At 35.3% G+C, this 19,897-nt stretch overlaps 1 protein-coding gene across 4 annotated transcripts in view; it reads right to left on the bottom strand.

The window, feature by feature from the left end:
• IFIH1 (interferon induced with helicase C domain 1) overlaps positions 1–19,897 on the bottom strand; it is an 81,775-nt gene that overhangs the window by 34,396 nt on the left and 27,482 nt on the right. For all 4 annotated transcript variants that reach the window (XM_089916751.1, XM_089916752.1, XM_089916753.1 and 1 more), the window contains exons 5-10: positions 14,606–14,826; positions 7,162–7,372; positions 5,822–6,039; positions 4,545–4,661; positions 1,996–2,119; positions 1,196–1,468 (exon numbers count right to left, since the gene is read on the bottom strand). In XM_089916751.1, the coding sequence (XP_089772877.1) occupies positions 1,196–1,468; positions 1,996–2,119; positions 4,545–4,661; positions 5,822–6,039; positions 7,162–7,372; positions 14,606–14,826 (1,164 nt within the window). The remainder of the gene's footprint in view (positions 1–1,195; positions 1,469–1,995; positions 2,120–4,544; positions 4,662–5,821; positions 6,040–7,161; positions 7,373–14,605; positions 14,827–19,897) is intronic.

Genomic DNA, 19,897 nt, shown 5'->3' with positions numbered 1-19,897 from the left:
TGATTCAGTTATATATACATAAGTATTATATATATTCTTTTTCAGATTCTTTTCCATTATGGTTTATTACAAGATATTAAATACGATATTACAAGATATTGAATATAGTTCCCTGTGCTACACTGTAGGACCTTGTTACTCATCTATTTTATAAATAGTAGTTTGTATCTGCTCATCCCAAACTCCCAATTTATCCCTCTCCCACTACCTTTCCCCTTTGGTAACCATAAGTTTGTTTTCTATGTCTGTGAGTCTGTTTCTGTTTTATAAATAAGTTCCTTTGTATCATATTTGAGATTCCACATATAAGTGGTATCATATAATTATTTGTCTTTCTGTCTGACTTACTTCACTTAGTATGATAATCTCTAGGTCCATCCATGTTGCTGCAAATGGCATTTTTTTCATTCTTTTTTATGGCTGAGTAGTATTCCATTATCTATATCTATCTATATCTATCTATCTATCTATCTATACCACATCTTTTGTATCCATTCATCTATTGATGGACTTTTAGGTTTCTTCCATGTCTTGGCTATTATAAATAGTGCTGCTATGATTGCGGTGTTTGCATCTTTCAGAATTAGAGTTTTCTCTGGATATATGCCCAGGAGTGGGATTGCTGGATCATATAGTAACTCTATTTTTAGATTTTTGAGGAGCTTCCATACTGTTCTCCATAGTGGCTGCACCAATTTACATTTCCACCAGCAGTGTAGGAGGACTCTCTTTTCTCCACACCCTCTCCAGCATTTACTATTTGTAGACTTTTTAATGATGGCCATTCTGACTGTGTGAGGTGATACCTCATTACAGTTTTGATTTGCAAGAAATAATTAGTTTAAATTAGTAAAATATGTGAATAACTAACTGGAAGATTTTATATAATGAAGTACTAAGATGTTCAACTACAGTTAGTCTTGTGCCATATCTAATAATTAGGCTGGTCTTTAATATAAATTTATTGCAGTCATCTTGACAATAAAACCAGATGACCAAATGATTAATTATGATCATACAGCCCATGGCTACTTAATCCCATCAATCAGAAATAGCCCCAATATGAGGGGGATTTCTTCTTTCACAATGAAAGATTATTTTAAGAGGGACTTTTGGAGAGCTCTTGAGAAGCAGTGGGTTCATGCCAAAGAGGTAAATGCATAAGGCCATGCAAAAACGTTACACTGATTTTTACCCCAAAATAAAGTCATGAGAAATCCATCTGTCTCGTCCAGCTTCAAAGGTTTCTTTGCATCACCCGCATCTCCATCATCATCACCGTCATCACCACTCTCGTCACTGTCATCTCCTAGGACTGCAAACTTCTTTTCTTTCTCATCATTGTAGAAAGTTTCAAGGTGATTATACGCATCAATCATTCGGATTGTATCATTAATTTGTAGGGCCTCATTGTACTTCCTCAGGTGTTCTGCACAAACACGATCTTTGCGATTCCCTTCTCTTGCAGCTATGAAAAATATGTTATGTGGAGTGAAATAATGATAGAACACCCCCTCAACTGTGCTGTGGACTTGAATATGTTTATGATACTGACTCGAAAATAGGCTTCACCGTGTTTTTGAAATGAGCAAATTAAGGCTCAAAACGTGCCATGAGCACTAAAAGGGGGCAAGTTTTTTGACTCCTAGACTTGCTACTTGTATTCTGCACCAGCAAGAAAACATACTTGACTCATGCTGACTCAGAGGAATGGCATGAAAAACATATTGTTTGCGTTTGCATTTGGAAACAGAGATACTAATATTTATCTTAATATTTTAAATAGACAATAAGTGAAAGACTCTGGAGATAAAGAGAAAATGAATTGGTGCCTCTTTCCTTAGATAAGGAATTAGAACGTGTTTATCCCTGTCCTACTCAGAACACAGAAATTCCATTGCCTATTACACTTACTTTCAGTTTGCTTGGGAATATGTGATCTGGAATCATGGCATAAACATGGGATAAATTGTGTTATGTCAAAACCCAAATTACCTTGTTTTTCCGTTTGAATGAGCCATTGTTCATAGGGTTGAGTTCCAAAATCTGACATTGGACTAATTTGGCAAAAACTTTGAATCTTTGTCATTATTTCTAGAAGTTTATCTTTAAATGGATCCTAAAAACAAATTATACACTTATTCTTACATGTTTATATTGCTGAATGAATAATATTACCTTTGTTAAAATAATCTCCATGTTATAACAAATTTGATTCAGAATCTTTGTCTAGACAAAGTAACAAGTCACTCTGATCACCTCTTTGTACACTGATTTTTTTTATCAGCTTCTCTTCTACTTCCAGCCTCGAGCCACACCACACCAATACCAGGTATCCCTGCTGGAATTTCCAATTTAAAAGTTTACAAAAATAAAATTAATGAATAATATACACTTTGAATGCTAATAGTAATTTTAAAAATATATATTAAAGTAATGCCCCAATTATTTAGAAAGCTTGTAATTTAATTTAGAAAGCATTCTTTTTTGAAGAACTGGTTTCAGTATTATTTCTACCAAAATAAAAAGTTAAAAGGTAGAGTTTTGAAAAAAGCCAGACACAGAAGAGTACATACTATAGGATTTCATTTATATGAAGTTCAAAAGCAGTCAAAAGCCATCTTTGGTGTTAGAAGTCAGGATAGTAGTTATCCCACGGGGGGTGGGTGACTGGAGGGGAGAATGCGAAGTTTTGAGGGTTGTGGCAGTGTTCTGTCTCTTGATCTGGATTTTTCTTTTTTTGGCCGCACTGCGCAGCATGTGGGATCTTAGTTCTCCAGGAATCGAACCGGAGCCCCCCTGCATTGGAAGGGCAGAGTCTTAACTACTGGACCACCAGGGAAGTCCCTTGATCTGGATTTTGGTTATACAGGTGTGTTCAGTTTATGAAAATACAGCAATCTGTACACTTACGAGTTTGAACTTTTCTGTACGTGTGTTATGCTTCAATAAAAAGTATAACCAAAGTTAATTAAGTTAAAAGGTAAGATGGCAAACTCTTTTAAAATATACCCTGAGGGGACTTCCCTGGTGGTCCAGTAGGTAAGACTCTGCACTCCCAATGCAGGGGCCCCGGGTCTGATCCCTGGTCGGGGAACTAGATCCCACATGCATCCCTCATGCATGTCGCAACTAAGAGTCCGCATGCTGCAACTAGGAAGTCCGCATGCCGCAACCAAGAAGTCTGCGTGCCACCACTGGGAGCTGGCACAGCCAAAATAAATTAATTAATTAATTAATTAAAAAATAAATAAATAAAATAAAATATACTCGGAGGATGTTGTGGATTTTTTTTTAGACTGAAGGTCAAATATATTCATTATCACATACATATAAATGAGATAAACATACCAATTAAAAGGTAAAATGCTGTGAGATTTAAAACTCAGGTATGTCCTACGTACAAGAATCAAACATTTATAACATTCTCAAAATGAAAAAATTATATACAAGAGATAAATTGTATAGGAGAACAGATTAATAACTATTACTTTGCTCTTTTATTGAGATATAATTGACATATGACGCTATATTAGTTTTTTTTTACATCACTTTTTTTTTTCACACACGCACACTGTATTTTATTTTTACAAGAGATAAATAAACTGACACCAAGCATTGTAAATGGATGGCCACAGATGTTGTGGATTTTTTTTAATGACTACGATTAGAAACATGCATTTAAACTTATCACATAAAACTGAATAAGTAACAAAAAGTGAAGAAAAATAAAGTACATTCAAATGTGCTACTTCAGCTGGAATAGATAGTGCTGTTTTTCAGAATTTCCAAAAAAGAATGACCTATGGCAATTGGTTGCTAACGTTAGTTCAGTTCCTACATTTCAAACACAATGTTATCTGTTATGCATATTTCATAATTCAACATCCTTATGAGGTAGATTTGCAAAGATTACACTTATTATCAAGTACACACAGCTAAAATTTATGATGCTTTTTATATTTTACAAAAGAAAGTACTGACATAATGTACTGGTTATAATGTTCAAACTGACTCTCAGTTGGTTTTTATAATCAGTGAAGGTGTTCATCACAAAAATACCATTAAATTAAATATTTCACTGCTTTACTGTAAGTATTTTCATAAGAAAGTAAATGTGTCAGGTAGGTAGGATTCCCATTATCATTGCCAACTGTAATCTTTTGTCTCTCTTCAATGTCAGGAAATCAATTCTGGAATTCATCAAGAAAGTTAAAAGAATAAAAGAAACTATGGTGATCCCTCTAGTTTAGCCTTACAACCCTCCTCATGCCCTCCGCCACCCCTACCCCATCGTGGCTCATATGCAGTCAACCAACTACTGAGCTACTCTTCATACAAACTAGAAAACTGAACGAAGAATTGAAGAGAGACTTCACAGCAGTGCTTTGTTGCCCAATATCAATAAAAAAGGAATAACACTGTAACTTTTTTGCTAAAAATTTAAAATAACATTCTTCAGATGGTCAGTATAAATAACCTTTGCATTGTTCAGTTGTGAACCATATCATCCATCAAATGAATATAAAAATTTAAGCACATACTTCTTTGGTGTCATCTGCGATTACGAACTTTTTACATGGCTCCTTTATTTGGTCTTTAAGTTGATAAGTATTTTCTTTCACGGTTTTAATGGTAAATGCATCAAGATTGGCACATATCTGAAAAAGAGACATTTTTCAATATTCAAATACTTTTCCCTTTCAATTGATTCAATGTAGAATTCTCTCTCATGTAAGAAGTAAGTAGCATGATTTGCTAAACATAGCATTTTAGTATTGCTTTACTGTGGATCTGACTAACCAAAAACATTTATTCTGATAGATTAAAAAAAGAACTTCTAAATCAAGTTGGTAAAAATTTCCAGAAAAAAAAAGTATTTATTTTCATTCCTTACATTCCATTTTCCAGCTGGAAAAAATGACATGGAGAGAGTACAGAAAATTGCAGAGATGGGAAGAGAATGGTTATGAGCTAACCATATCACCTGAGGCATTTTAAGGGTCATCTTGACATCCATGGATCATATTACCACTTTCTTCTACATATAAAAGAGGGCAGTGCAAAGACAGGAGCAGCCAGAGCCCATGTGCCTGGATGTGGATTGGAGTTAGTCCTTACTGCTAGTAATAAATTATATGTTGGAACCAATAATTGTGCTCTTGTCTACTCTATAATTTTTACTGACTTCAACTTAAAGGGACTTAACATACAAATGCAACGCCTTGGTGCCAACATACTTTGTGAGTTACTCTGAATTCATTCAATGCTTGAGATCAACAATAGTACTTTATGTGTTGTTACCATTTGGGGGCCGTTGACAAGAAATACACCTTTAATTAAAGGTTCCCATATCTCCATTTTCCTATGTAATTTGAATTGCCCAGAATCCGAGTATCACACAGAACAAAAAAAGGCACAGAAGAAAATATACAAATTAGAAACTCATGGAATGTGTATAAAAATTAGAAACTTTCACAGTTTATGCATATTTCTATATCAAGTAGATCATTAAGTTTAACAATAGGGGTAGATATTTAAAAGAAGGTATTTCATTTGTCCCAATTTTTCACTAATTACGTTTGCTTTCACAATTTTTGTGATATTGTTCTGTGTCATAGTTGTTTATTAAGGCACTTACTGTTTTGTAGAAGATTGAGTGTATTTACTTTGAAGTGTATAGATTTCACTTAAGTGATGATCATGGAATACCATCTTTCATGCACGCCATGGCACTTGGACTTAATCTTACCCAAGAAGCACTGGCATTTCCTTTAACTTTGGTTTTCTTGGTTATGCATAAAGTTAATGATTTACTTACTTTTAAAATGTGTTCTTCAGCTTTGGCTTGCTTACTGGCCCCTCCAACACCTGGTGATGCTGTCAGTCCCAGTATCTGAGGTAAGGGAATCACTGGTTTGTCTTCTTTCTCAAGTCTGTTGTTTTTCAACTTCTGGTTCAAATAACGCCTCATGATGTTATTATAGACTTCTTCTTTGTTGGTGTGATGGCATTCATCAATAATGATGAGAGAAAAGTCTTAAAAGAAAATTCAAATAGTTCATTTGTCCATCTTGGCAAGGTACAGTGTAAAAGTACCTTTAAGCTAGGAAACTGAGCAGCCAAGCACCTTTCACCTTTTAAGGGGAAATGTAACTATCCTAGCCACCTGTATATACAGATGTTTGTGTATATTAATCATGAAACTATCCCTGTTAGACACTATCCCTGTTAGACACTAAACTAATAGATGAGTTTTGGAAAATTTGGAAAATTTGGAAAATTAGACACTAAACTAATAGATGAGTTTTGGAAAATTTATAGATCTAAAAAGTGTTACGGGATGGACTTCAAACCCTGGCTTATTCCTCAAAACTCTCAGGATTACATTTTTGTTCTTTAAAAAATATTTAATTTTAAGTTGGTGAATTTTATTTTCATTCTATCAAATGAAAAACATGATTTAAAAAGGAATAATTTTACCTTGTTTTATCATTGCATTTAATTATTATGATTATATATACTTCTTTCCTTACCTCTCTCCAACCTTTTCTTCCCATCCCCCACAAAATAGAAAGGATTGTATTTATTCTATGGAGAAGAAGGCATATCTTACAGGATCCACTAATATGTAAAAAGAACTTGTCGGTAATTAAAAATACGGAGTGAATGAAAAGTCCAGTAAGTGTTTGATTTAATAATGATATTCTTATGCAGAATAAAGTGATCTAATTAAAAACTTACCCAACTTTTTGTTTGCTTCCCTAAGGAAGAAGGGTTTGAATGAAAACTTAAGCAATGGAAGACAATCTAAATCAAAATTATCGAGTGGGAGGTTAGGGTTAGCAGATGTAAGCTTTTATACCTAGAATGGATAAACAACAAGATCCTACTGTACAGCACAGAGAACTATATTCAATAACCTACGATAAATGATAATGGAAAAGAATATAAAAATGAATGTATTATATGTAGAAATGAATCATTTTGCTGTACAGCAGAAATTAATACATTGTAAATCAAGTATACATCAATTAAAAATTGACAAAAAATAATAAATCAAAATTAATCAACACTTAAAAAATTATGTAACTAATACAGCCTCTGTTACTACCTTTAGTATTACTAATTCTTTTTACAAAAATAAACATTTCAACCAACCTGACAACTGTACACCATCATCTTCGCCTTCTTCTAAGTTTAAAAGGGAGTTTTCAAGGATTTGAGCTGTACTGATAATAACATCATGAGACTTGACAACTTCTGGAAATGTTATTTTCAATTGGGTATCACCACTTAATCTAGTAACATGATACCATTTCTTCAAAAATGGTTCGAACTCTTTGCGGAAGAGCTGTTCAACTAATGGTACCTTTAAAAATGCCAAAGTTAAAAAGAGAGAAAGAGCATTGTCAAACAAAAGGAGTATTGATCAAAGGCCTACTATGTGTCGAGCGTTAACAGAGGTGTTTGCATTATCAGTTAATTAGGTGTAACAACCTATCCATCATTCCATTCATTCACGTGTCAATAAGTATTTATTGAATGTCTATTAGGTGTAGACATTGTGTCTGGGACACAAAGATGTTTAAATTATGGTTCACAACTGTCAGGAATTCATTCTAGCTGAGCACATGGACCAAGAATCAACAAAACAAAACAAATTATCACAACACAATGTGATCATTCTCCCATGGAAACACATAGAAAGTGACAGCAAAATGGAAGAAGCAACTGACCCCTCAAAGGAGGGGTTTAGGAGGAATTTTAATCTTGTAAACCATGGGTCAGTGAAGAGATAAACTGAAACTAAGGCTGAATAAGAAATAAATTTTGAGATTGTAAAACAGGGTCAAGCTATAAAGGGCTATGAACACCAAGCAGAGTACTTTAAATTTTGTATAACAGTTCATAGGACCCTTATGAATTGTTCTGTAGAGTTATTTTTTGGGAATCAGGCCAGAGGCAACCTGCCTAAGGAATTGGAGGAAGCAGAAAACCAAAGGTGAAGAGGCAAGACATTGCCTAAGGGAAAGGATGGCGGTGAAAGGATGGACTGCTGGACTAGTTTTGGTGGCTGAGAAAGAACAAAATAGCAGGTTCCTTAAAAAATAAAAATTCAGTAACCATATGATTCAGCAATCCCACTCCTGGGTGTATATCTGGAAAAGATGAAAACCCTAATTTGGAAAGATACATGCACCCCAATGTTTATTGAAGCACTATTTACAATAGCCAAGACATGGAAGCAGCCTAAATGTCCATCAGCAGATGAATGGATAAAAAAGATTTGGTATATATACACAATGGAATATTACTCAGCCATAAAAGAGAATTAAATAATGCCACTTGCAGCAACATGGATGGACCTGGAGATTATCCTACTAAGTGAAGTCAGTCAGACAGAGAAAGACAAATAATGATATGATATCACTTATATGAGGAATCTCTAAAAACGATACAAATGAACTTATTTACAAAATAGAAATAGACTCACAGACATAGAAAACAAACTTATGGGAGTTCCCTAGTGACCTAGTGGTTAGGATTCCGGCCTTTCACTGCCATGGCCCAGGTTCAATCCCTGGTCGGGGAACTGAGATCCCACAAGCTGCCTGGTACAGTCAAAAAGAAAAAAAAAAAAAAAGAAAACAAAAACAAACTTATGATTACCAAAGGGGAAATGTGGGGGAGGCATAAATTGGGAATTGGGGATTAACAGATACACACTACTATATATAAAATAGATAAATAATAAGGACCTACTGTATAGAACAGGGAACTATGTTCAATATCTTGTAATAACCTATAGTGGAAAAGAATCTGAAAAAGAGTATATATAATATATATATATATATAAAAAACTGAAGCACTGTGTTGTACACCTGAAACACTGTAAATCAATTATGCTTCAATTAAAAAACGAAACAAAAACAAAAACACCAAATCAGTGAAAACTCTTTCAGAGAGGCTGTCCAGTGAGTGCGTTGGCACTGAGGTGACTCCACCTGATGGTTGACTCACAGTATTTTCACATTCGCTAACAGGTCAAAGTGCAAATCTCCGTGAAGACCCTGACCTGCAGGACCATCACCCTGGAGGAGGAACCCAGTGATTTCGTGGAGGATATAAGTGAAAGCTAAAATCCAGAATAAAGAAGGCATCCCCACTGGCCAGCAGAGCTCATCTCTACAGGCAAGCAGATGGAAGACAGCCCCACTCTATCTGACTACAACTTCCAGAAAACATTGCCCTTGCACCTGCTCCTCTGTCGGAGGGGTGGCTGTCAATTCTTCAGTCTTTCATTCACAATGCCCAAATGATGGCATTACTCTTTGTTCTACCCCAATTTACACTTAGAAATTACCAGCTTCGGTAATAGCTGAACCTGTTCAAAGTGTTAATAAAGGTTTTGTTGCACGTAGAGAAAGAAAGAGCTGACTCTCTGTATGTTGTAGTGCCTGCTGAAGGTGGCTGAGTTGACACCTCAAGGCTACACATCACTAGTCATTCAGAATAGCTCCTATACTGGGGAAAGGAATAACCAGGCCATCTTGAAGGTCATATCCTAGGAGAATTTGTACAATGGAAGCCCAGGAGTGTACAGTGTGGCAAATAGAGTCGGCAGGAAGAGTTTCAAGGCCAAACATCAAAGAATGTGCATTATACTCCTCATAATTTAATTACCTGATAATGTGATCAGTGGTTATCTTTCTGCAAGGTATGCATTATTCTTTTTTTTTTTTTTTTTTTTTACCTGAGATGAACTCCACTTATGTGAAAAATAAGGGCTGGCTGATCCTCCTGGCTGGAGAGAGCCATGTAGGAAGAACACATCTTTGTATTATTATTTAGTAGAAATGTTGAGGGCTTCTAAGAGTGAATGTGGAGGGGAGAAGGGGTTAAATGGAATCCATGAATTCCAAGGAAACAAAGTGAATCAATAACCAAGTTTGGTAAGTGAGAGAGCATAACACAGCGTAGAAAGAGAAATTTTCAGTTAGTGGTTCCCGCCTACCCACCCACCTCCAACCCCAAAGTGAAGTCTCTTGTCTACTTGCCACAAAATCAATTCAGAGATTTGGAAAATACAGATTCCTGAGCCCCACCCAAGAACTACTTAATCTAGGGACCGACCATCTCTGGGGACTGAGTCTTGAAGCTTGTGCTTCTTTTTTTTCTTTTTTTAATTAATTAATTAATTTATTTATTTATTTATTTATTTATTTATTTTTGGCTGCATTAGGTCTTTGTTGCTGCGCGTGGGCTTTCTCTAGTTGCCGCGAGCAGGTGCTGCTCTTCGTTGCGGTGCGCAGGCTTCTCATTGCGGTGGCTTCTCTTGTTGCAGAGCACGGTCTCTAGGCACGCAGGCTTCAGTAGTTGTGGCTTGCGGGCTCTAGAGCACAGGCTCAGTAGTTGTGGAGCATGGCTTAGTTGCTCCGCGGCATGTGGGCTTTTCCCGGACCAGGACTAGAACCCGTGTCCCCTGCATTGACAGGTGGATTCTTAACCACTGAGCCACCAGGGAAGCAGAAGTTTGCCATTTTATGAAGCTTCCAATATGACATTTAGGTCTTTTTAAAATTTGAGAACCACAGCTCTTATCTTTCTTCCACAAAGTCATTTCCAATTCACTTTTCTAGAACTATTCTTTTCCTTCTACTTATACAAGAAAGAGGAAATAATCTAAGAAGGAAGTCAGCAAAAAAGATTCTGGGAAAGAGAAGGAAAATTAAATTTAGTGGAGATAGCATGCTCCAGAGGAGAGAAAGTGAGCTCTGAAAACAACTGCTCCAGCTACTTGCTTATTGTGTGACCTTGGACAAGGCTCTTAATCATCTCGATTTCCACGTTAATAACGTCAGGAAAATATTAACCTGTGGTGGAATTGTTATGAAAATTAAATGAAATAGAGGCTGATATATTGCCAGTACTAAGAAAACTTCCCTGGTATTTCACCATCCTTTTATTCTAGCAGTGGAGAATGACAGAAGGGAGGACCAGTTCACTTCAGAAGAAAAGCATTCAAGTCTCAGCTCTGCTGCTAATTGGCTGGATGACCCCTGACAGGCCAATTAAAGCCTCAAAGCCTCTGTTTCCTGATTGGTAAAATGGAGATAATTATGGTTACTTCAAAGAATAGCTGTGTGGTTTTAATGAGATAATATAAAGTGTAATACAATATTTATTATTATATTAATACATATTTCTCATTTCCTAGACTGTAGATTCCTTGAGGGCAGGATCTGCATTTGATTTGTCTTTAAATACTCTCATGTTGTTGAATGATTTAAGAATCTCTATACTATGGAGTGGCATAAAAACCTGAGGTTCTGCCCATAAAGGGCGGGCCGAGATCTTCCAAAGAAGCCGCATCTTCTGGTCTACAGAACAAAAAGACAGTGTCACAGGTGGTAGCAGGTGTTGGAAATCCTGTGACTCACTTTGGGTGGTGTTGACTTCCTACTGAAGGACACAGAGAGAGCCACATGCAAGCCTGACATGGCTAACTGGGAGGCATGTGGGCCTCTTGGAGCCTTTTCCTGAGGTGTGACAGAGTGCCTGCCAAGACTAATCAAACCCAACTGCTACCCACTTCTGCTGAATCATATGGGGCTGCATTATAGCATCTGAAGGAACCTGGGCCTTCTCTCTCATGATGTTGAAGCCCTAGATAGGAAATAGAAAGTCTGGGAACACAGGTGGTGTTTTCGTCTTTCCCTGCCTGTAAAGGTGATAGCTTTGGAAAGGATGGAGGGTGATAAAAGTAAATGGTGTTAGGAACAGGATTTCTCCTTCCTAGATCAAGGGTTATAATACCTTGCCATTGGGCCAAATACAGAACGCAGGTTATATTGACTTATTGGGTCTGAGATTACCTGACTCAATCAAAAAGAATTAAAGCTGAAATTACTTTAAAATTCAAAGAAATGGGATAATAAAGTAAACGATTATGACATAGACGGAAGATCTAGTGGAGGGATTTCTAATAATTCTTAGGGAAAAACAACAGGGAAACAGATCAGGAATTAGACCCATGTCCTTAAATGTCTACACAACAATGCAATGAATATGAGTAACTAATGAGGATAATTTAACATTTAAACATGGCTGCAAATGTGCATTTGTAAGTATCACCTCGATCCAATGGGACGAAAGATTCGCAACCAGAATACAGCACTGAGAGGATAAGGAGTTATACAAAAAGGAAGGTGCGTGAGATGCATACAAAAACATGAGACCTGAAAAGATCAATCAAGATGAATAATATGAAAAAAATAAATGTAAGTATTTGCATTTAGGCTCAAAATTAACTGCACAAAAATAACAAGAGAGGCCTAGTTTCACAGATTTTCAAATGAAAAGGAGCTGAGGATTCTTAGGTTATAGAAAACTCCAGACGAGTCTGTGGTGCCAGAACTGGTGACAAAGACAAACCCAGTCACGTACCAAATGTCACATCTTATCTCTCCTATACTCTGCACTGAGACTATATCTATAGTATTTTGTCCAGCCCTAGACACTGTGTTTTAACAGGGTTTTAGATAATGTTTGGAAAAGTATGAGCTCTCAGGATGATGAAAAGTCTGGAAACCATGTTATATGAAGAACGTATAAAGCAACTGGAAGTATTTATCCCAGGAAACTAAGAGAAAAATCACTTTAGGGTCACATGATGCAAGCCTTCCTTCTCTATGTGAAGGGTTGTCATAAGGCAGAAGAATTAAGGCTCAGCTTACTCTGTATAATCACAGAGGAACGAACACTAACAAATCAGTGTGTATTCCAGAGAAACAGATTTTGATGAATGCAGGTAGGGCTTTCCAGCAGCGACAGTTGTTCAAAGAATGGATTGAGCTGTCTTGTTAGGAGGAGGACCTCCTTGATATGAGAAGTTACTCAGCAGAAGTGAGAGAACCACTCAGCAATGGATAAAAACTGGATCTCGAAGGAGTCTTTCAACTCTAATAGTCGATGATGCGGTGACCCGATAAGGGAAGAAAAGGAAGGTGATGAATCAAAAATAATTCATAGGTTTTGAGGCTATGTGCTTCGGAGGAGATAATATAACGAACAGAGAGACAGGCAAGTAGGGAAGGAGAGCTCTTTGGGAGAGTAGATGAAGGGAATGAGTTTGAGGAAATGGCAGAATGTTCAAATGGTATCAAGAGCATCAGCTTAAGTGGTTTCAAATCCAATTAACTTTGTTCTCTTCTCTGGACCTGGCACTTAAGACCCTGCTCACTGGTTAAGGAATTCCACTTTATTAGTTATAATGGAAGAAGGGATGGAAGAAAGAACTAATATTTACTGAGTCACTCTTAGGCTTTAGATAGATTATCTAATTTAAACTTCCAACCCTGTATAGGGTAGTATTCTTTTATTCACTTTACAGATGAGGAAACTAAAGTAAGAGAAGTTAGTGATTTGCCCGAGATCAAATTACTGGTAGGTAGAAATTGTATTAACACCTGGATTTCTTTTATTCCAAAAGATAATATCCTTAATAAAGGAAATACATGAAAAGCTATGGAAAAAAATTCTAACGTATCACCGTTACCACACACACACACATACACAAAAACTGTTCTAATAGTGGGCATGTAAGAATAAAGGAGCAATCTTTAGGCTTAGCATGTACATACAAAGTACATTTGGAGCTACATGACATAAATCATTAAGATAGTGGATTCTGAGTATGTTTCTTTAGTACTGAAAAGCAGGTTGCAACTAAAACTTTCAGCATAATAGAAATCCAAAAAATAGAGGAAAGTTACATATATAGTCTATTACTATAATTTCTGTAAAGGAGTAAATGAGAATCTAGTTACCATAAGTAATGGGAAAAAAGACTGTTTCTGGTCATGGAAAAGTGTACTCAATTTTACTCCATAAAATGGCAAAGATTAATATCCCCAATTGGCAAATTTATAAATTAATAAACTCTGATGTATCTGAATAAAGCTCAGGTAACTAGATTTTGTTTAAAATGAAGGAGACCTATACCTGTTTATGAAGATAGGCTTCAAAAATCCTAAGATATAAATACTAAAGAAAATCTCAGTTGCATTGAACGATATATGTATATATTTACATATACAAAATACCTGAAAATTATTTATCGATTTAATTTGATATAAATCAGCCAAATATTCACTTAATTTTCTCTTCATCTTCAAACCAAATTGCATATATTCTGAATAAAGAGCACTTGCCACTTTTGACTAAGGGTCAGTGGTTAAAGAGACTCTAGAACACAATGTTTAAGCCTAGATTCCAGGGATATTTTGAGGTCATTTATGTTCATATGCAGTGATAAATTAGTACCAGTTCACCTTAAAGAAAATCTGGGTAAAATACTCTTTATACCTCAGTTACAGCCATTTAACTTAATGTTCTGGCTTAAGAGAAAAAAAATTGACTTTAACGGCTAATAACTGAGATATTACATAGAGCTGGAAAAGCAAAGATTTAAAATACTTACTTTGACATTTTTCCTAATTAAACTAAATGTGTGATCCATTGTTACAAATGTCACTGTACAAATGCTTCAGAAAAATAAAATGAAAATAAACCATGTTCTATTTATGTGCTGTTTGAATACCTTATTGACAAGGACTATAACTTTTCCAAGTTCAGATGCTTTTTTCTTCTTGTCCAAGTGATCCTTGGCAATGTAAACGGCCACTCTGGTTTTCCCACTCCCTGTAGGGAGGCATATAATGATATTCTTCCCCTCCAAGGCTGGCTGGGCCACTTCCAGTTGGTAAGGCCTGAGATGCATTTCTGGCTCAGGGGATGCTCTTGGTACCGCATTCTCTTCATCTGAAGGAGATGAAAAGGAAGAAAAATAAGGAAATAGGCAACAAAATAACTAAGGCTAGGAGGCCTGAAACTGAACACAAATATTGTGGCTTAAATTCCCTTTCACGTGTGGTCCAAACCAAATTTCTATTTTCTGTACCAAATGCGTGTCAGCTCTCTGCATCTGCAGGATACAACCCAAGCGCTATGGAAGTGGCCTGGGGAGATAGGGGTACAGAGGGAATGAATTAACAGGATGGAGGCCTAGGAGGGGGCAACACAGAAGAGTCTTTTCACAGAGTGGGCAAAGCCAAGTGGAAATGACTGTGGTGCAGACTTGGCAGTTTATGGTTCTTAATGCATCAGACTTGCCATTTCTCTGTGAAACCATTCTGCCCCACTTTTTTCTCTTAGCCTTTCCACCAACAGATCAAGAGGAACTGGGAAAGTAGGACTCATTAGTCCTCCTTGTTCTGTATTTCCCTTCACTTTTTATTGCAGAGAAGTATTAGAGCTGATGCTACTTTCCTTCATTTGAAAAACTTTACCTGACAAACCAAATACCAAAGAGCACTTCTATCTATCTATCTATCTATCTATCATCTATCTCAAATATCTAAAAATGGTTTCCCCCAAATCCCATTTTTGCCATTTAAGACAAACAGATTAAACAGAAGCAATATTTAGGGAAAAGGAAAACCTCCCGTGCTAGCCTTTAATTTTTATATTTTCACTGAAAGATGAAAAACGATTTTGTTGGTTTTAACTGAATTGTAACTAATTTTGCCATTTGGTTTTGAATGTGATTTTTATCACTTCTTTATAAGTATGTCTCCACGTATTCATATTTTCCTGAAACTCAAAGCACAATATATTAAAAATATTTCCAATTAACATAGATTTCTAAATTTAAAATACTGATAAAATAAGTACTAACATACATTAATTTTATAAACATTAGAATCAAATCATTATAATATATCTTGGTTTAAATATATTTTGTTTAGAAGTGACCATATTTATCTAATCAGTCAGGGGAAAAGATCTAAAAATGTATAACTTACCATGTGGAATGCAGTAAAATAAATATTACATCAATTTAAAAGCCCATCTTATGCTTTACGTAATTACAGAAAAAATGAAATGACAGCACTTATCAGTATTTCATTACACGTGAAGTAAGCGTTCTTTCTCTTATCAATGATTGCAATAAAACTAAACTAACATAATCCCATTAACTTCAAAAAAGTTGCTGATTGTTCCGTTTCAGGAACTGGATGATTCTATTTAACTGGGTTTTAACTTGCTGTTATAGCACTATCTGAACAGGTAGGAAAATTCACACCAAACACCACTTAGTAAGGGTCATCTACTAACCTGGCAGGAAATTTGTCTTCTGTATAGATGAGTAAACACATGCAATACATTTACGTTATCATTGGCTCATCTGCTGATTCATTTACTATGACTGTCAGGAAAAACTCATTCAAGATCACCAGCTTTTAAAAACATACATTGACAAGTTTTCTTTCCATGCTTGTTTTGAACTCTATAGCAATTATAATTCATCTTTATTATATTTATGTAAGATTCAAGTTGATTTAAGAATATCATTATTTCTCTAAGTGGCTTTTATAGATTATCAAAATTCTAATATTCCACCTATATTTTGAGCATTTGCCACCTAACTTTTACCAAAGAGCCAGAATGTTTGCAAAGGAAGATGTATTTTAAATTGTGTTTTAACACCAAGATCCAGGAATTTACTTTTGCTAAATTGCCATTTGAGGCAGGAAATTTATTAAAAGATATTAGCAAATTCTCTCTGTTTAATTTCACTCTAGGTACATTTTTTCATAGATTTAAGAAAATAATAAAATTCAGCTTCCCTCAAAATAGTTGCATGTACTTTTTTAATAATCATTTTCCCCTTTTCTTTTTCATGCTCACTACTATATCCTTGGGTAACAAAAATTAAAAAGAGAAACTGAGACCAATTTTCTAAGTCTCTTTTCCAGGAATCTAAAATGATGTCAAGTGAGTAAGACATCAATATCCCTCATGTATATTAGATATTTGTTGTACTAATACGCTTAAGAAGAGTTAAGAGCTATTGTGCTCAAAATTTAATTCTTGAACCAAATGCATGATGTTTACTGTTACTTATCTAGTCATGTACCACTAATTCATTCCGAAGTAAACATTTACTGGGTGCCTACTAAATGCCAGGCACTCCCAAGAACACAGTCCTTGTTTTCAAGGACTTCAGAGGCTAGGGCACTCCACTACTGCCATTGAAAATATCTGGCTAGTGGACAGCTCAATATCTTCCATATTTTTTTGAGTCAAGTCCAGGAAACTTGATGGGTGCCCCCAAGTTTAAAAGAGAGGCACAGAGTGAATATGGAAAAATTAGAGCTGGATTCATTGTGAGGATAGCATCCAAAGAAAAAGAGCTGGGTGAGTGCTAAATATTCAGCCCGATTCTTGCCTTATCACATCCTCTGACATAGGGATGGAAGAATGTATCCACATAAGCAACGAAAAGAGAATTTTCTCTTCTCTGCCACCAGAAGGAGAGAATTGGGCTGGTATCAAGAAGCCAGGAGCCAATTTCCTTTATAAAAAAAAAAAAATGTTTGGGTTTTGTTTGTTTGTTGTTTTTGGCTCTCTTTGAAAAGCAAAATCAATTAAATGCAACAACGAAAATGGTATTTAAAATATGCACAGTCTTTGAATAACATTGTGCCCATCCTCTACAACAAATATTAATCAAAGACCTTAAAGTTATACTATACCATACAAATGGTCAAAAAATGAAATCAAATAGGGCTTAAATAATAACATTCTATTGGAACTACACCATGTGGCAAATTTCATTCTCACATTGATTTTGACAGCTGAGTTATTCTTGGAGAGAAAAGGTCTGTCACTGCATGTGTTTGAAATCGACAAAGTATTCCTTTACCTATAGTATGTAACCCCAGAAAAATACACCATTCCAGCTGGAGAAATATTAACAGATATTACCTCGAAATAGTAAGGAAACACTTTTTATATATCAGGCCAATGTGCACTGCCAAAAATATTGCCACTTTGAGAGAAGCAGTATATCTCTCTGAGAATGAGAAACAGAAAAACAAAAAAGCCTCCCATAGTATAATTAGAATATTTAAACTTTAAAAGTGCCACTAATTATGCTTTACTAGGGCATAATAATATTTCTAAGAAGGAACTTAATGTCTCGTCCATGATCCTTATGGCCCATCATGTAACCTCTGAAGGTGGACAAAGGGCATGTGGAATAGGGTCCGTTTGATGTCAACCTCAGAAGTTAAAACATAATCCCAAACACTGCAAGGCTTTCAGTGATTCAATATGTGTTTAATAATTCACAGTTTACATAAACCTGCTTTTGAATTGATTTCCACTTCAGCCTATATCATGCACCTGAGGGAAAGGAATTTCAGAATTTTATAATTTCAGAATTTTGCTACCCACTATGCAATTTCATACCCACTAGTCTTTGTTCCTAAACACTGACCATCCAGAGCTTCAACGAGTGCCCTTTAAAAATGTGTTTGTCTTCAAATGTATTTGCCTTTGAAAATGTATTTGCTTTTTAAAAGTAGGCTGCATTCAGATTTATCATGTCTTTCATGCCACATTGAAGACTGAAAATCAGTAAATAGTTACATTTGCTAACAGCTCTAAACTGACAAAATTCCCGGCACATAGAGAATATCCATTAAATATTTATTAAATGAATGAATATTGTTGAAAAGCCCTTACTTAGACAAACAAAAATTAGGATGAGGTTCAGAAGCTTAAAGCAACCATAAAGATGTTAAATATTAGCTAAAGTATATTTTGAGTTCTAGCATCAATAGCATTTAATAAAAATGTTAAATTTAACAGTTGTATAACAAGCATAGAAAAAACAAATACAATCTACAGAAATATGCACATGGCAAGAACTTAATAAGCACTGACTAAATTGAACAGAAAATTAATTAACCCTTTTTAATTAACATTAAAGTTATGACTGACATTTGGTGAATTGTGTTTCCTCAAACCAACTTGTTCTAAGAGATTCAGTGGTGTTACTAAGAGAAAAGGGCATTTAAATAAAAGAGGTGATACATTCCAATTGGGAAAGCTTTTAGGGCAGATGGCCATCTTTATGTAAACTGCTTTGCCCCTTTAGGCCTATTGTAGATGTAAATTTCTAGAATCCTTCTGACAATGCAGGATAATCTAAAGTACACAATATTTTCTCCGTGTTTTCTACAACTCAATCACAGAACGAATGAAGAATGAAGTAATTTGGTCTTAATTTGCCATTTTGCTGCTGCCTCTTAGCTGGCCACATTGCAAAACATTGTTTTTTGTTTGTGCTAATTTGTTAAGTTTAATTATAAAATATTTCAAACATATAGCCAAATATTAGAAAGTTGTGTAACAGACATCCAAGGACCCATCATCCATTCTTAAAAGATGTTAACATTTTACCTCAGTAATAATAATGGAAGTGCACATTCAAAGAACAGAAAGAAGAGATTTGAAATCGATCAGACGGACAAAAGTTGGGGAGTCTGATAACAGGAAGTCTTGCTGAAGTGTGGGGATTGGGAAGAGGCACTCTTATTTATTGCTGGCGGGATATTCAACTGATATGAGGAACAATTTGGGAAATACCTAGTAAATTTCTCATTTAATGATGAAAATATTTTGCAAACTCAATTAAAGAGGTGTTCATACAAATTGAAATTCTTTTAACTATATGTGTAAATTCTAGCTCTTATTTTAAGAAGGACTTATTATATGCCATTAACTACAGTCATACTCATCTTATTGATAGTATTTTTTATTTATAATGTATTTTAATTTTAAAAAATTAGGGATTGGAAATAAATGTACAAAATTGAGTACATAATTTGAAAGCAGTCAGATTAATTGAAACAGATCACATAAATAACATAGATTACATGATTCTATGGAACATGGCATATGCCAGACCAAAAAGCTATGTGCTGGATCAAAATTAGAGAGCTTGATTCTAAGACTTTTGTAAGTTGTACTTTTAAAGAAA

The sequence above is a fragment of the Delphinapterus leucas genome, chromosome 8 (genome assembly GCF_059928025.1).
Source record: "Delphinapterus leucas isolate spDelLeu-1000000601 "Yukka" chromosome 8, BTC_Dleu_Yukka2, whole genome shotgun sequence".
Classification (NCBI taxonomy): Eukaryota; Metazoa; Chordata; class Mammalia; order Artiodactyla; family Monodontidae; genus Delphinapterus; species Delphinapterus leucas.
This window is presented reverse-complemented; position numbering and strand designations above follow the sequence as displayed.